The 17384-nt window shown below is 46.8% G+C and overlaps 1 protein-coding gene across 1 annotated transcript; it reads right to left on the bottom strand.

Annotated features, from left to right (window-relative positions):
* Positions 1–245: 245 nt before the first annotated feature.
* SYNDIG1 (synapse differentiation inducing 1) lies at positions 246–15541 on the bottom strand (the record flags this gene model as incomplete). Its single annotated transcript, XM_009585301.1, has 2 exons — positions 14976–15541; positions 246–383 (listed from the first exon to the last, which is right to left on the bottom strand). Coding segments are annotated over exons 1-2 (618 nt in total), but the record flags the coding sequence as incomplete, so codon positions are not given.
* Positions 15542–17384: the final 1843 nt, after the last annotated feature.

Here is a 17384-nt window from a genome sequence, read left to right as displayed (position 1 = left end):
ACATGGAACCTGACCATTGTCAACTAAAACCTAAAATATTTTGTAGACTCCTCCCTCAGTAAAATACCTCACAAGACAACCACCACTATCACAGAGACATATCAAGGTGGGGAACACACCTGTTTAACTACCCTGGAGAACGTCTTGCCCACATCTGGGTCTTGGTGAACTTTCCTTGCTGGTGTGGGGTGATGCTACTCCGTGGATGCAAAACTCTGAATTAGCAGGAGACGTTTTAACATTACCTCATGAGACAGGTAAAAGGCAGCGATTCCCAATGGCCAGAAGCAGCAGAGCATGGAGAACACAGTGAGGCCAAGATGATCTCTTGGTGGCATCATCAGGAAATTGTCTTCGCTTTCGGTGTCACTTGAGTAATCGCTCTGGAATAGCAACAGAGAGAAATGTAGAGGTGCTGGTTAATGATATTATTATTTATCCTCTGTCGTGGGCCAAGGCTGTGATCATCTGCCCATAAAACTCTCCCCAGTCACGCCAGGGCAATTCCTCAACATCAAGACAGGCCTCCAGCACTCATGGTAGAAGGTTTCTGGTGACCCACCCTGGGGTCTCTACCACGCAGGGGTCTCTAGACAGGGCCAGCTCTGGGGACACTTGTACCCTATTCATCAGGGCCCACACACCCGTTCTGCTCTGCTGTGGCTCTACAACAACAGTACCACAGGAGTTAGCCTGCCTTCCTGCAGTGTCCACACCAGCCGGTGGCATCCTTCAGAAGGACTTCAGGATTGGGACTGTGGCTGTGGCGCATCTCCCTCTCTGCCCTGCTGAAAGGCTCACCAGGGCACTAACGCCCTGTTTTAGCAGCACCCCAAAGGGAGGCTGAGAGACCCAAACCCTTATGTCTGCACCAAAATCAAACAAGAGAGAAGTGGGAGCACAGCTCAGAGGCAGGGTTACCTCTGCAAGTTGCAGGTTGGGACTGCAGCTGCCCTTTCAGCACCGACACTTGGGGAAGCCACCCCAGCCAGTGTCACAAAGTCAGCCCTCTTCTTCTCTCCTGCTGCATGCACAGCACTGGCTAGCAGGTGTCCTCCTTAGGAACACCAGGGGAATCTCCATTCCCCACTTATGTCACAGCCTCCATCACTATTGCATGAGCTTGAAAGCAAGAAATGAGGAATGATAAGAGATTTTGGAATCACTGGAGGGAGCTGAAAAGGGCCCATTTTACATGTTCATCTTTCATGAATGAAAGAAAGCGACTCTCTAGCCAGACAAACCAGGGTGAACCTGGGTGGGTTGGCACTTCAGAAACATCATGTCACATATCTAATGCAGAAGGAGCTGTAAGCATTGGGCGCTCTGCATCTCCCAACTCAAATGCCAGTCTTCTGGAAGGTCACTGCTCAGGTGGCCAGGAGAATGTCAGGTAGTAAAAGCTGAAAGAGAAAAAAGCATGAGTTGCTCCAGCAGCAATGGGATGCTGCCAGATTTACAGTGTGTAGGCAGAAGCACCAGCCCACGCATGTTTCTTAGGTGCCTGTCCTGGTTTCGGTTGGGATAGGGTTAAATTTCCTCCTAGTGCTGTGTTTTGCATTTAGTATGAGGAGAATGTTGATAACACATTGATGTTTTCAGTTGTTGCTAAGTGCCCTCCTAGTCCAAGGACGGCTCCCATGCCTACTGACTGAGCTAGGTACCCAAGATGGGAGGGAACATAATGAGGACAGCCAGCTCAGCTGGCTAATGGGGTATTCCATGCCATGTGACGTCATGCTCAGTATATGAATGGTAGGCGTGATCCAGGAAGTAGCAATCGCTACTTGGTTATCGGTCAGCGCTGGTGGTGAGCAATTGCACTGTGCATCACTTATTTTGTATATTTTATCATTATCATTATTATTTTCCCTTTTCTGTTCTATTAACCTGTCTTTATCTCAACCCACGAGTTTTTCTCACTCTTACCCTTCCGATTCTCTCCCCGTCCCACTGGGGGGGGAGGGGGGGAGTGAGTGAGCAGCTGCGTGATATTTGGCTGCCTGCCAGGTTAAACCACAACAGTCCCTCATGGTCAAGATGCAGCAACCCTGACCTAGCAAAAGTTTCCTTCACAGTGATTACTAGGACTGGTCCACAGGGACCTGACTGCCCCACTGCTGAGCGAGTACAATTCTCCAGCGGAGCAGGAGTGGAAGAGACCCTGCTCTCTGGTGGCTTCCTCCTTGCCTGCAGGGAGTCCACATGCAACAACAGGCACCAAGGCTGTGGTTATTCCAGGCTTTGGAGTTGCAGCTTTGGTGCAAGAAGGGTCCTGCAAAGCTCTTTAACTCGGCCTGGGAGCATCTCCAGCCTGAGATGAGGTGGCCAAAAATCTTCTCAAAAAAACCCTTTGCAGTTGCATGTTCTTCACTGATTGTAGGAGAAATGCTGTTAAAATCTCACTGAAAGGAAGACATTTGTGACACATTTAGAAACTTACTCTTTTGGGCATGGGTTTTATGTCCCTCTTAGAAACTTAGAAGCCTGTTTAGGAGTTTTTGGCCTTTGGGCCAAAACAACTGCTAAAGTGACATTACTCTACCAGTGAGCTCTAAGTGAGAAACTCCTGAACAGGCTGCTAAGTGGGCAAGACAGGAAAATGAACCCATGTGCAAGAAGGTAAGTTTCTAAATATGCCACTAGTAAGCCATGACTCAGAAGAACCTAGGAAATGCTGGCAGCCTAATGATACTTGAAAGACTTGGCACTGGGCAAAGGGATTGCCTCCCAAGCTGACCCATTTGCGGAACCCACCAGGTGACATGACCCATTGCTTGCTAACATGGAGAGTCTGCTTTGACAGATATTGCTGCCAAGCACCTGCCACAGACCAGAGGGACCTGGGACAGAGAGGTGGGGGGACCAGACAGGTCCCATGCACTGAGATTGTGTGGTGCATGTGAACACCAGCAGGCAGAGCACCCCAGCCTGCATCTGGGAGTCTTGATGCCTCAGCAGAAGTGACAAAGCTCCATTTGGCACAAACTCAATAAAATCCCACTTCTGAAGGGACACCTGCTGATGCTGCTGTACAGTGTTTGAGTTTGGTGACTTCCCTTTCTGCTTTAATTTTCAGAACAGGCCATGTAAGTAATTTTTAATACCAATAATCTTTCCTTTCATGAGTAAGAGAAGTGAGGAGGAGGGAGGAAATCTACAACATTGCTGAAATAGTCTCTTGAAACAGTGCCTTTCCCTGAACTTCATGACAGGTAAGATACAAAAACAAAGATGCTTTTGATTTCCCAGTTCTTGGCAGAGTAGTGTGCTGGCATTGTATCTGTGGAGACTACCTGTCTGATATTTCAAATTGCCTTTTCTTGCAGATGAAGATGAAATGAGGCAAAGATTCTCTAGATAACTTTGATCAAGTGCTGAACCAGAAAATTATCAGTTATGCTGCTTTCCAAAGAGACTAACCATTCTCAGGGTGGTGGCGTCACAACATCTCAGGGAGCTTCCATGCCGACTGGAGAGGTGGCTCTTAGACTGCAAGAGGATAATTGCGGAAGTTTTCTTAGTTATGCTAACTGAAAACCCCTTACTGGGGAAGATTAAGTCACTATAGGCGCATACTAATTGAACAGTAGAGTTATACTGTGAATGCCATTTTGATGGGCGCGGTCCCTGTAGTACACACTGGATCAGATGACCTGACTGTCAATCACCAAGAGTGACAGAATAATTCTGATCAGAAAACCCTGACCATGTAGTCCAGATATGAACCACAAGGGGAAAAAAAAAAATTACATAATCATAAATCACACAAAGAAATCCAACACCAAAAGGTATCTCTTACCCCTTCCAGCTAAACACTCATTTCTCCAAGCAAACCTTCCTCCCCTAATGTTCTCTCTCTTACAACATGATACCCAGCTTTTGACACTTTGGCTACCTAGCTGGCTGTCTTCACTTGTTCCTGGTTCAGCAACAGCTGCACCCTGACACTGGAGGAGCTGGACGTTAGGGGTGCTGAGAAGTCAGAATTACTTTCACCAATTACAGTCACTTTGGGTTAGCAGACTAATGCTGCATAATCACTAAAATTCTTGTCTGCAGCACTGCTCCATTCATGTTTAACAGCCTCTTTATAAATTTACATGGAACTTTTCACAATTACATCATAATCTCACTAATCTCACTGAAAGCTTTTAACTCTTGCAGAAGTTAGGGAATAGCATAACTAATTAATTTTAAAGGTTTGGGTGGTGAGCAAGACGGCACAGACAAACTTTTCTTTATTTAATGTTAAGCTAGATGAGTTTAACCAATCTGAAATATCAAACTATCAGGTTTTTCTTTCTACAGGTGTACCACCAGTGCATCCTCCAACCAAATAATAAGCAATCAAAAAGAGAACTTGGGCAACCATTAAAAAAATACCTGGCAAAGAGCATCCCTTTCTTGGTTGAGATATTCTGTTCATCAGCAGAGCAAAGATCCCTAATAGTTACTCTCCTAAGAACTCCCAGTTACTCAAGGCTTTTGCTGGGGTGGTAAAGACACAATCGAGTTGTTATCCTCTTTGAAAAGAGCTCTTCTATCCTGTCAGTCAGACGACATCATTGTCTTCATGATGCTAGAAAAATCTTAGGATGAAACAAGGAAAAATACATCCTGATGCAGCTGCAACCAACTAAGTGACAAGAGACAGGAGGATCACGGGGTGCCAAGGAACAGCAGCAGCAGGAGCTGACAGTCTCTTCGGGATGTTGAGGGATTTACTCCTTTTCAGACATGACATCTGGTTCCAGCAGTTTCCACTGCAATTGCACAACCACTTCTAACCACAACAGAGAATATTTACAGAAGGCAGCGCCTTTCCACTGCAAGTCAGGCTCTGTCTTGGAGACACATCTTTGTGCTTTAACGTGAAAGATGTGATCTCAGCAAGGTCCACAGTCCTTCCCCTTGCCAAGTGAGCTGCGCTCTCTGCAGCCCATGTGAGGTGCTGCTGTGAGAACAGATACCCGTGCAAATGGCCCTGTAGCAGAAATGATACATCTCTGAAATTACTGAGCACACAGTGGGGATTTCCTGCTTCCAATGGATCCTTTGTCACAAAAGCAGTTATTACAATGACAACAACCCTCCTCATGCTCGCTGATTACTGCTGCGTGTCCCTCACCAATACACTTGGAGTTCAGCTGAGAAGACAACAAAGCAATCTCAGTCTCAGTTTATCCACAAGCCTTTTTGTGGCTGTTATGAAGAAGAGGTGCAGACCTCAGGAGTGCTGGCAAGACTGGAGTTATCAAGAGAGCAAGCCCCAGAGGACATCTCCTCAGAGCATGAATTCCTGCAGAAAGCACAGTGCCCTGCCCAGATGAATGTTGATCGCAGCGAATGACAAAGAAAGAAAGCAGCTCCTTTCCCTTCCCTTCCCTTCCCTTCCCTTCCCTTCCCTTCCCTTCCCTTCCTTTCCCCCTCCTTTCCCTTCCCTTCCCTTCCCTTCCCTTCCCTTCCCTTCCCTTCCCTTCCCTTCCCCTCCTCTCCCCTCCTCTCCCCCTCCCTGCCCTGCCCTGCCCTGCCCTGCCCTGCCCTGCGGGAAAAGGACCTGAAGACAGTGGCCTGTTTCCCCAGAGGACTAGTTGACACCACCAGAGGGAAGGCTTTCACTGGGTGAACCAGCTGGGATGCCCCCACACAAGCTCTTCGACTCTGCCTTATTTATGCATGTTTTTCAATGCTGCACATCTCTGCAGCCCTAAAATGCATTAGGCACAAGCGACGTGGGCAGGATATGAGCTGGATTGCTGCAGAAACTGTGGATGTGACAAAGGATGAAGAGGAAAAATGAACATTGTTGGGTTAAGGGAGGTGTCTACTTCTCAGACATGGAACGCGTGGGATTTTGCAGCAGCTGAAATTTGGGTGCTAGAAAATCCAACAGGAAACCTTGACCTCTGTATTCAAGGGGACTGCTTCTGACACTTCCTAAATGACCTGTGCAAGAAGTCAGCCTTGAACATAACCACAAACGTGGCCACCCTGGAGACTGATAGGATGAAGCCGAAACATCGATGAATTTTAGTCCGTGAAATTCAACTAGCTGCTTCAGTTGATAGTAATGCTTCCTCAGCAAATGAGCGCAGAAGGGAGGGTACAGAGAAGAGGATATTTAAGATGGGATACTGAATCACGTAGACACCGCATTCCTGAAAGGACCATGGCTTGGGAGCAGGAATCACCCGGCACAGAGCAAGGCTGTCTGTACAGAGCTGAATGCGGGGTGTGCACTTTGGACTGTGTTTCATGAGGCAGCGACCCCAAGAAGGACCAGTGTTCAGTCAAGAGCAAGCTGAAAATAAACGTGTTCTGTGATGCACCACAGGAGGAATGAACATGATCCACGGAGAGGGAAGGAAAGGTACAGTACTACAGACACGTACATAATGGGTCCAGTTCTGGTACCACCATTTCCCAAGTATGTTGGAGAAATCAGGAATCAGAAGGCAGGTACATGTGTCATGCCGCAGAAAATCATCTACACAGGAAGAAAGCAGAGAAGCCAGCTTCACTTGTAAGACAAATTTAAGATGCAATTTCATCACAGTCTGTAAGTGTCTGCATGAGTAGATAATTTCTGATCAGAGACAGCTCTTTCATTTGGCATAAAAACAGAAGAAACCCCAGTGACTGAAAGCAAAACAGATGAAGAGCAGACACAAGGTGCAGATTTTTAACAGAGATGGTGATGAACACTTTTCTGCAGTTGTAATGGATTTTCTATTGCATGGAGCCCTTTCTTAAATCGAGGCTAGCTATCCCTAAAAGCTATGTGCTTTACCTTAACCGAGACATTATGAGTGAACAGAGGCTCTGCAGACAGCCTGCTGTGGGCTGCCTGTGACATACCGGAGGCTGGATTTGATGGTCACATAGTCCCTTCCAGTATTAAAACGCTAGGCACACTGGAGAAGTCAGACAACAAGGTCTGCTGTGAACCACAGCTGCCAGCAACCCTTGATGGATATTCAGGAAACAGCCCTTTTGGTATTACTCCTTTTTTCCTTCAAAGCAACCAATTCAGCAACATGCACACACTGCATACTGAACTAATTTCTGGTATGGCCCTGTGGGATCTGCTTCAAATCCAGATGGTCCAGTGGTCTGTCTTTTGACAAAGACCAACACATGATGCAAATATAAGATAATATGTGCTCTGTTTCCCTCCACACAATGCCTGTTTCAGTAATGCAGTTAAACATGATGCCCTATTCTGACCAGCACTCTGCATCCCTTTGCTCTTCTGAAAGCAGTCTGAGTTCACCTAAATGCAGCAGACATCGAAGGCAGCATGCTGGATGGTAGCTCTCCCACCAAGGGCTGTAGTTTGTCACTCCTCTGCCTCAACACACTTGCTTGTCACTGAGCAGCATCTGGCTGATGCTTACTTAAGAGGTGATGAATCTAAAACCTGTGGCCATCATGGATTCTTTGTCCTGGTAATGTATTATTTATTTATTTTATTTTGCCTGTTTATTTATTTCTTTTTACCATTTTGAGTTTTGCAGTTGCTCCCCTTAAATTTTAAAGGTATTTAAAGGATCCATAATCCACTAACCCTGACCTGGTCCAGCTCCTCTTGTTTTCCCAACTCCCAGCCTAAATTGCCTTGTCAGTCGAGCAGCCAGCCTTGCAGAATGGGCTCACAGAGGTCTCTCCTTGCTTGGAAAGCTCTTCATATATAACCTTGCAAGCCCAAAATGTATCAGGGGCAAAAAATGCAGTTGTCCAAGCCCGTTCTTCCTCCTGTCCCCCTGGATTTTGATCATCTTCCTTGTGATGTTTTCTAGACACCCACAGCCAGTCTGCCTATAGCTCATCAGCTCGTCAGTAACTTGCATTCAACACATTGCCACTGGAAGGGGATTACTGCAGACGGCAATAAACAGATCCATACTAAAATAGGCCAGATGCCACTCTTTCTCTGGGAGAGCAGTAATCACAGCTATAAAGCAAATATCCCTAATCTTTGTGTGAGTGACAGGGACTCAAAACAACCCTTTGAATTCATGGGGAAGGGACATGAGTATCGCAGCACACTCATGCCTTTGCAGGTGGGTCAGCAGCCACCACAGAGAAGTGACTCTCAGCAGCTTACGCTGTCAGCTGTTGAGAAGGGTGAAGCTGCGGCGAACGCAATGCACTTATCAATGTTATTCTTTGTGGCACGGGGCATCACTTTAGGGCTCCCACTCAGGGAGAGGAAGACCTCCACAGTCTGCAGACACAGAGGCTCCTGCCAGGAGGAGCAGAGCAGGTGGTCCCTGCAGAGCAGATGGTCTCAACACTGCCTGTCGAGGAAGATTAGGGAGATACCCCTCTTCACTGAGCCACTTCAGCATGAAGAGCAGTAGTACACCACCCAAGCTGGGGCAGGTGGGGTGGCCCTTCACGATTGTCCTCTTTTTGCTTCAGAGCTGACACAGCTTCCTTTGTGGTGCAGTCCTTAAAGAAGTGTGCCACAACCCCACCTTCTGCAAATGACAGTGTGCAGCTCATCCAGAGCTCCTGCCACTTACGGGCTGGAGCCCAGGGACATCACTGCATAGCATCAGTCTGAAAACTCAGGGAAGTGATGATGACAAAGGGAATCGCTGAGCCCTGGCTGCTATTAACAAGATTCATAGGAGGGCACTTGGAGACTGCTGAAGATGACTTCCCAGCCATGCTCCCTTCACCTAGGGCTGGCTAATAAAGGTTAATATCCCTTGGCAGGGCTCTGTATCTTCAGAATCCAGTGGCTTCTCCTTTAAAAGAGAAAAATAAATGAAATGAAAATGAATTGTAATCACTTTTGTAACCTGTTAATAATGTGCCTGTGAAGGAATCCAGGGACATAAAGTGTGTCCTATGGGGTCAGACCAATGGCCCATTGAGCCCCATGCTCTGCCTCTGACAGCAGCAGCAGGACATGACATAAACCTGGACACTTTGCAGTCCATCCCTTGTGCTCCCTCAGCACCCACAACTGTTGTGTAAGAGGTATTAGAAAGAAAAGCTTTGCCAATTCCTTTTAATACCTGTTTATGGATTCCTCATCCAATAATCTGTCTAATCCCTTTTGAACTTGCTGATCCGCCATAACCTCTTGTGGCAGCAAGTGACCAAGTGTTCACTACCCCATGTGTGAACAATGATTTTCTGTTATCTGTGTTAAGCCAGCCTCTTACTAGCTCCCTCAAGTGTCCCCTGCTTCTAGTATTGCAGGTTTGGCGAACAGTGGGTCTGCATTCACCTCATCCTTCACTTCATGGTCTTGTGCAACCGGCTCATACACCCCTTGGCCACCTTCTCTACAAAGTGGAGGTCCCAACCTTTTTCACTGCTTCTTGTAAGGAGGATGCTACTTCCACTTGATCATTTTCTTTGCCCTTTTCTATCTCCACGATGTCCTTAAGAAGTAGGGACCACAATCGCCCACCCCACTTAAGAAAGTGGATTGCACCGAGCTTTAATACAGTGGCAAAATGCTGCCGGCGCTCTGTCTTGCTGCCAACACTGCTCTTTAAGATACCCAACGTTTTGTTGACTTACTGTTCTGTGGGACTTCACAGCACTGACAATGATTTCTGCACGGTCTCTTTCCTGCGTTGTAGCTCACAGTTACAAGCTCAGCCTTGAGTTCACATGGATTAGATTATTTTTCCATAAATGTACTAGTTTCCATTTATTTACATTGAAACACATCTGCCGCCATTTTACCAGTCAGTTTTGTGCAGTCCTTCCAGAATTCTTCTCCACTGGCATGCCACCCGAGTACCCAAAAGAAACTAACACAATCCACAAACTTGGGCGGGTCTAAGAGCCCAAATGCCTCCATATTTCCCTGTGACCTTATCCCATGTCCCTGAGCATGTGCCATGGGACAAAAGAAACCAAAATGACATTCCCAGATCCACAACGCATCCCTAGGTGAGCTTGGGCAAGACATTTATTGCACCCTTTTCTTCAGTTCCCCAGGTGCAGAATGGAGAAAATACTGTTTTCCACCTCACAAGAGCTGCGATGACCAGTGAATTCATTAGTGAAAACAAGGTGCAAGACCCTAAGGGAAATAGCCATAAAAGCAAGTACCTAAAGCATGCAAGACCTGCCTTGGATATCATCTGTGCTACAGCCTCCCATGTCTGCACTAGACTGCCTCTTCGCCCATGCTGCAGAGCTCTCTGGAAGGGGAACCCCACCATGCTCAGCTCCCCAAGGGGGTGTCCAAACATGCTTTCTGGATACCTACTCCCAGGAGAGGCTGAGGACACAGCAGCTCAGGTCTTATCAGCGCAATGCAGGACCATCCAAGCCTGTGCAAGCTGGAAGCATTGAGAGAAAGCATGCATGTCGTGGGGTTCGACGTGCATAAACCCCTCCAGGGCCTTCTCTTCACGTTGCATAAGAGACACGGCCAGGAGGTGCTTGGGAACACTGAGAAGAGGGGTTAGATGGAACAGGACATGGGTTAGGATCCACCTTCTGTCTCTACACTTTCATGCTCCCGTCCAAAGGATGAGTTTCACAGCAGCATTTGTAGGGGGAAAAAAGAGGGAAGGTTTAGCTTGAAAGCACTACATTTCCTTTCTTCTTTCACTCCCCAGAACATTCTGTTTATTTCGTTTTCAGAGACTGTTTCAGACATTGCTGGGAAAAAGAAAAAGGGTTTTAAGAGAGAGCTCAGATGTATTCTTTTATGCGACACATGAATAATTCAATTTGCTGCCATCAATAGCTTGGGTTTCTCTAAATAAGCCATCTATCTAGGGGTTAGGAGGAAAACTAACAGGAGTGTAATATGACAAATGATGTTTCTGGATAAAAGATGGCACTGCATTTACACATGAACTCTAACAGGAGGGTATTTCAGCCAGCAACTCATGTAATATTTCACTGCCGCCATATTTGACAAGTTGTCTGTCCATTACTTGTGGCATAAAGAACTTATAAGATATTTATAAGCATTCCAGAGATACCTAAATAAGAAATCATTTGATTTCGGGGATGGGCACTGAGGAGAGAAGTTTAAAGCTTTGACAGAATGCGCAGCCTTCTGCTTTTATGCCTGGTAATTGCTGGAGCAAAGTGGGGCTGTATATGCTAATGACAGCTGTTTCAGAAATGTTTTTCCCTTCAGACAATTATGATTTTTGTAGGCAGTCTGAATAACATTACACCTGAGAAACACTGCTAGTAAAAAAAAAAACAACCAAAGACTTAAACATGGCCATGTTGTTGCAGCGATGTGCAGGACCCCTGCTTAGGATGTCTCCTGCTCCTCTGCTGCATCTCCCAGGTTCTTCAGAGTCCCTGGGCTTGGGGGGAGGTAAGAAGGTGCCTCCTTCTAGGCAACTTGTCAGAGTCATTGCTGAGCTGGACAGACCCATCCTGAAGGGGATGACAGGTAACAGAGCAACAACCCCTGCAGCCTGGCTGGGTCAGCTCTTCAATCCAAAACCAAATTGCTGTCAGTCAAAATAGCCGGGTTTTTTTCAGAAAAACTTTCTCTGCAGCAAAGTTTTCTGCAAGAGAACAACCTTTCTGGTTATCAAGAGCCCAACTCTCTTCAAAAACGAAACCCCGGCAGAAACACACTGACCAGCAGTAAAGCTATTTTCTGCATGTGTCCATGGACTCCTGGAAGTATTGCACAGAGGGGGTCACTACAAAAGGATGAGTTAGATTTTTCTGCATTTCTAAGAAACTAAATACCCAGTCCTGAAAACCCCTAGGCAGGCACTCTGCAATAAGACAGGCAGTGCCAGAGAGATGTGGGGGAAGAGAAACGGCTCACAATCCCAAGGTTGTTCTGTCTCCCAGAAGGCATTTTACTGAGATGTCCGAGTTGGGAATCCACTTGCCTTGCTCGGACACATGCAGAACAGGCGGTAGCCCTCAGTTTTCAAGAGACAACAGCTCTTCTGCACAAAGCTCCCCTCTTTGCTAATGTTTGCAAAAAGGGGCTATTTTTAGAGTTTTCTCCCAGAAAGAAGTGCCAAAGCAAGTATGTTACAACAAAAAACCCTTACAAGAACTGAGCCCTGATCTGCTCTTATACTGTGCAGCTCCCATCCCTTGATGAGCCGTGGCATGACAGTCAATGTGGCAAGATACTCAGCAACATGCTGTGCATCTTCGATGGCAGAATCAAATCCTTCAAGACTCTAACAGTGGGGAAGCAAAACCTCGCACCTCTGCCCTCTCTCATTGTTTTCCTTTTAACTTCTGCTCCCAGTCCTGGTACTAACCCTTTCTACCCCACTTCGAATCTATTAGTAATTTAAAAAAGCATTTGCTTCTTGTCAGTAACTGGTGGGAAAAAAGCTTTCTAGTGAGCCAGACTCGTGCCACGTGATTCAGGTGCTGTTTTTCTCATTTGGACAGATAGGCAAATTTTTATGTAGTTAACAGTCTGGCACAGTTCATTCCCCTACTCAGTGACTGCTGTCCTCAAATACTTTTTTTCCTTTCCTGGAGTCTCAACACGTGACGCTACATCTCTAATGTACCTCTGTACTAGCCAAGCCCAGGAGGCCCGCATGCATCTGGCCACATAGATACAGCATCCGTCCACATGGGAACCAGAAGAGAACAATACAGCAGTCACTTTTTTGCTGGTCTTGTGCTGTCAAATGCATCTCTCCTCCCCATCTTTCTGCATGACCGGCTGCAATCACAGAATTTGGACCTTCCTGGGATGGAATTTACTCCCTATGCTGAGACCCCTTGTACTGAGTGCAGCTGCTCAGCAAGTTGGTCATTTGGGTCTGGTTCATGGAGAAGTGTGAGAATTGCAGCGCTGCACTTGGTTGGCCGAATAGCACAGCGATGGAGACTGATACTGGGCTAGAAGCAGAGGCTTCTAGCAATTCTAGCAATGCACATGTTTCCAGTCAGGCAGCTCCCTCCCCAGACCTTGCCTCATTTTCTCCTCCCTTGCTCCATTCTCCTGGTGGAGGAGAAACCCCAATACAGAAGAGAGGAAGACACATGGGTGTGTACTTTGTGAATGTCGTCCTCTTCTGAGCACTTTGTACATGTAGGTCAGAATGTCTGTCCGTACACCTCTCTGTTTATTAGCACAGTAACATCCCGCATGGTTAATTGAGGCTGGGAATCCGTGGTGCCAGATGCAGTATACCGATATAAGAAGGGACGCGTATGACCTCAGGAGCCTACAGTCCAGAGAAATAGGTCAGAAAGAAGGAGGAGTCAGGGAAAATGGTGCACACGTTGTCACAGCACGGTACCAAAATTTGCAAAGAGTCTCTCCTTTCTCCCCTTGAGATCTGGGGAGGGGAAGAATGAAGTCACTTTCCTCAGACTTTGTTTTACAGGTGGTTTTCTAGAAACAAATGTTTTCTGTGAAAAGCTGGTCAAGCTCCTACAGTACCACTTTGAAGAGAGACCCAGATCGAGGGCCCTACATTGCAAAGGCACCCAGCAAGAAAAGGGAAAAGATTTTTGGTACAAAACATTTTTTCCTTGTCCTGCTTATTTTCCCGGCCTTTTTTAGCTTATTCTCCAACAATTGGCTAAAGAAGATCTTGCTGGATTTAGACTGACAAGCGGGAAACATTTTTTTTTGCTGCCTATATGTCAGGCCAGATGTGTCAATAACACCATTAGGCAATTACAGTCACTTTAGGCTGCAGTCACTTGCATCACTACTGCATGAGAGAAACTAGGGCAAAAAGGCAGCAACTAGGGATTTTGTTTTGATTAAGAAAACAAGACTTCCCACAGCCAATTTTGAAATGCTGTAGAAGGGTGTGATTTGAGCTAACACCCTCACATGCCTCAGAGAGAAACTTTTTGTCTCCCTGCGGAGGCATTGAATACTGCATTACTGGCACACACCGGGAAAAACACCTCTCTCTTCCTACCTTATCAATACAGAGAGAAAAGAGAATAAAAGAGAAGTCAGGCTCTTGTTGGGTTGCCCCTGTGCTGATCACAGGGTGAGACACTGGTATTACAGGAGGTGAAAATAGAAGTTTTAGGACTCGTTAGGTCTCAGTGGAGAAAACCCCTGCAACAGAGAAACACGAGCAAATAGTCTCTCAATCTCAACTCGGACATTCGAGTTGAAGCTATGGCTTTGCTTCAGACAGCCAAATGGTCTTTGCTAGGTTAGGAGTCTGTGACTAATGCTGGAGAAAGTTTTGGGATCAGCAGCATTATGCACACCCTCCATTCCCACACACACCGGCAAACACAAATCTGTGCTGCACTTGGGCAGCTGGTTTCAGCCCAAACCAAAAAGATTTTTTAAAGTAAAAAATGCATCATTTAAGAAAGAAGGAAGTTGATTTCCACAGTCTGCTCCACTTGAGAACAAAATGTATCTTACTTTACTTTTGTGAGTAATCAATGAAGCACAGGAACCTAAAAGAAAACATTGCATTTGGGATCTAATGAAGTGTTTCATTCCATCAAAGAAAAATCTTTTATTTCAGAGACATGGGATTCATTGCAGCTTGAAACCCAAAGACTTCTGATTTTGTGTTCATTCAGAGACAGAAATGTTTCGTGTTTGAGCCAGTATGCAAAACAATCTGCTTTATGCCCAGTTCAAGTCAGGAGAACGTAAGAGATGATGTTGGCCTGCTGAGTAAAACAAGCTCCACGTACGTGGGCAGATGCTCCTGGCCCCAACCTTACACAGCATCTAAGCACATGGGTCTTCTTCAGTTTCTGACCAGCCCATTCAGAGGCAGGAGGGAAAAGCTGATCTCCATTAGGGCCAGGGGGAATTTTGCCATTAGTATCGACAGAGTTGGGACTTTACCCAACAAATAAAGATGAGCGATCGCTCACTGTCCTGGCCGGAGGAGAGAGTGATACAGCTGATCCCATGCAGACCGGCTTCCAAAGCAGCTGATGCCCTGCAGACCAGCTCTTGGAGGCTGTACGCTTAACCCCAAACACACCCTCCTCCCCCCAGCCTTCCCCACATATCCCAAATGACATCTGACCTCTAGCTCCTGGAAATCCTCCTCTTCCTCCACATCATAGGAGAGGGTGTGAATCTTGATGTCATCCGCTGAGAGATCAATGAACTTGCTGTCCGGGTACTCCAGGCTGTCTTTGGTGGGAGAGCGGTCCTCAATGAAGGTAGTTTCACAGCACTCCGAGCCAATGCTCTCGCCCCACGAGCGCAGCACATTCTCCGAGTAGAGGATGATGTTGGGCCGGTAGTGAGATTCCACTGTCTGCTGCAGCATGTTGGGGTCCAGGAGCTGCTGCACGGGGTCATTCCTGCCGTTCTCAAGGCAGCTCGGAGAGGAATGGCTGCCCGCTCGGTGGCTCTGGTACTGGGGGGTTGGGTACACAGAGACCAGACCATCTCGGCTCTCTGCCACTAAGTTCCTCGTGTTAATTAAACCATTCCTTTTCCCGGCTTCAGCAATCTTATTGTGCATTAGCACACTGTTCTGCTCGACCAGGCCATCCATACTGGGAGGTGTCTGAGGGACTGGTACGGGTGGTCTTTATTTTCTTGTACCTTAGAGACAGGTCACACTGGGTCAGTGGCTCCCATTTTCCTGGTGAAGAAAGGGAACAGATACCAAGGTGAGGACAAAGGCAATGAATAACGTATCAAGGCACCCGAATCAGCTTGTCTTTGGTATCACCTTATGAGGAAATACAGCCCCACATATGCGCACACCCTGCCCTAGCTCTCCAAATATAACTCCACTCGGAGAGGCAAAAAAACCCACCCCAAATCCACGGGGTGAACAGGAGTGGATGACAACGTGTGGTGACAGAGGACTTCCTGAGATATCTTGGTGATGGTGGGCCCCGCCACAGAAGGGCTATGATGCCTCCTCCATCCTCCCACAGGTACGCCACTGTCATTCTGGGGACAATGTCCCTTTCCTCTAAACACTCTGATAAGAGAGATGGGAAAAAACCCCGAAAGATAAAAGAACTGTTTTCAGTTCTCAGAAATCTGCAATTGCGAAGGGCGGGCAGCTGGTGGGTTCACCTGTCAGTCTCTGCAGCCACCCTTCACCCTTGGCAAGTGCTTTACTACCCTTTGAAAACCTAGCTGAAGGAAAAGAAGCAGGCAGCACTCTTCAAATTGACTGACAAAACACCACCTGAAGGTGAGATCAGATCTGACCCAGAGGAATTAAAACTCCTCTGGATGGGGTCTCAAATCCCCCGTGTTGCTCTGGGTGCCCTACTTCTTCCGATGCCTCCGAGGCTGCCCCGGGGCGACAGATTGAAGGGCTGTGATGGGGCTTGTCAGCGTGACCATCCCCATCCTGATTCACCTGGAAGACATGGAGGCACAGTCGCTTGAGCCCCAGGAGATGGTTGTCTCCTTTTGCACAGGAACAACAGCCGTTCTGTCTCACCAGACCACCAGCCTGGCTCTGTTCTGTGTGGGTTGCACTAACGCATGAGAAATCAAAGGGGTGGTTCAGAAGGCTAAAAGTACTTTTTTTCCAGCCCAAACACTTTCTCACCAGGACACCACTTTTGCTCAGGTGCAGCCAAAGGAAAACGCTTTTTGAAATAAGGGTGTATCTGCCACAGCAACAATGAGCTCAGGGTTTTGTTTCTGGGCCTGACCATAGAAATCACAGAAATGTTCCTGGCTTCAAAGAGCTTCATATTAGAACCTCTAAGGCCAAATTCTTAAGGTAGGATTACCTGTTCCCAGTGTGCTGCCTGGAGGAAAACAATAATTACACATACAAACACACATACATGCATATTATTTTTACTTGATGCTTTCTCTCTATTTCCCTTTTATAGCAGAGATCCTCTAACAGAGCAATGGCTAGCAAAAGCCTAATTTTATTTTCTCTGAACAACTCGAGACTTCAAAGATCTGCAGACTCCCTTTTGGCTTGCAAGAGATATTTAAACCATTGCTAAGAGCTGGTCTTCTGTTCTTACAAGAAACTTGTTTAACATACAAGAGAGCTTAACTAAGTATGCTGCAATGTTTGCATTCACAGCACTTGGTTTAACACGTAGAAAAACCATTTTATTGTGCTGTCAAGTAGTTCAGTGCTTGTCCTAAGTGATCTGGCAGGAAAGCTACACAAGTGAACATACAGCATGGTGGGATCCCATAGAATTTACACCGCATGGCTCTCGGCCCCAAACCTGAGGAACCTGCTGGCAAAATTAAACCAATTTGCAGATTAGCTTGGAAGCTTGGACTCAGTTTCACCAAAGGATTAGTCCCAAAGCCCTCAATCCCTTTGCAGCAGATAAGAATGAGAGCAGGTGCCCTGCCTTTCCAAGGAAATCTCATTTCCATATGCAACCATGCCTGTGCTAAATAAACAGAGGACCATGCCCGCTTCCCACTCCTGGCAGGGTAACATCAGCCTGTGTTAGCACAGACAAATTGGTATGAG

This window comes from Fulmarus glacialis, unplaced genomic scaffold, assembly GCF_000690835.1.
Source record: "Fulmarus glacialis isolate BGI_N327 unplaced genomic scaffold, ASM69083v1 scaffold41099, whole genome shotgun sequence".
Classification (NCBI taxonomy): domain Eukaryota; kingdom Metazoa; phylum Chordata; class Aves; order Procellariiformes; family Procellariidae; genus Fulmarus; species Fulmarus glacialis.
The sequence above is the reverse complement of the archived record's forward strand: the minus strand, read 5'-3'. Positions and strand labels throughout refer to the sequence as shown.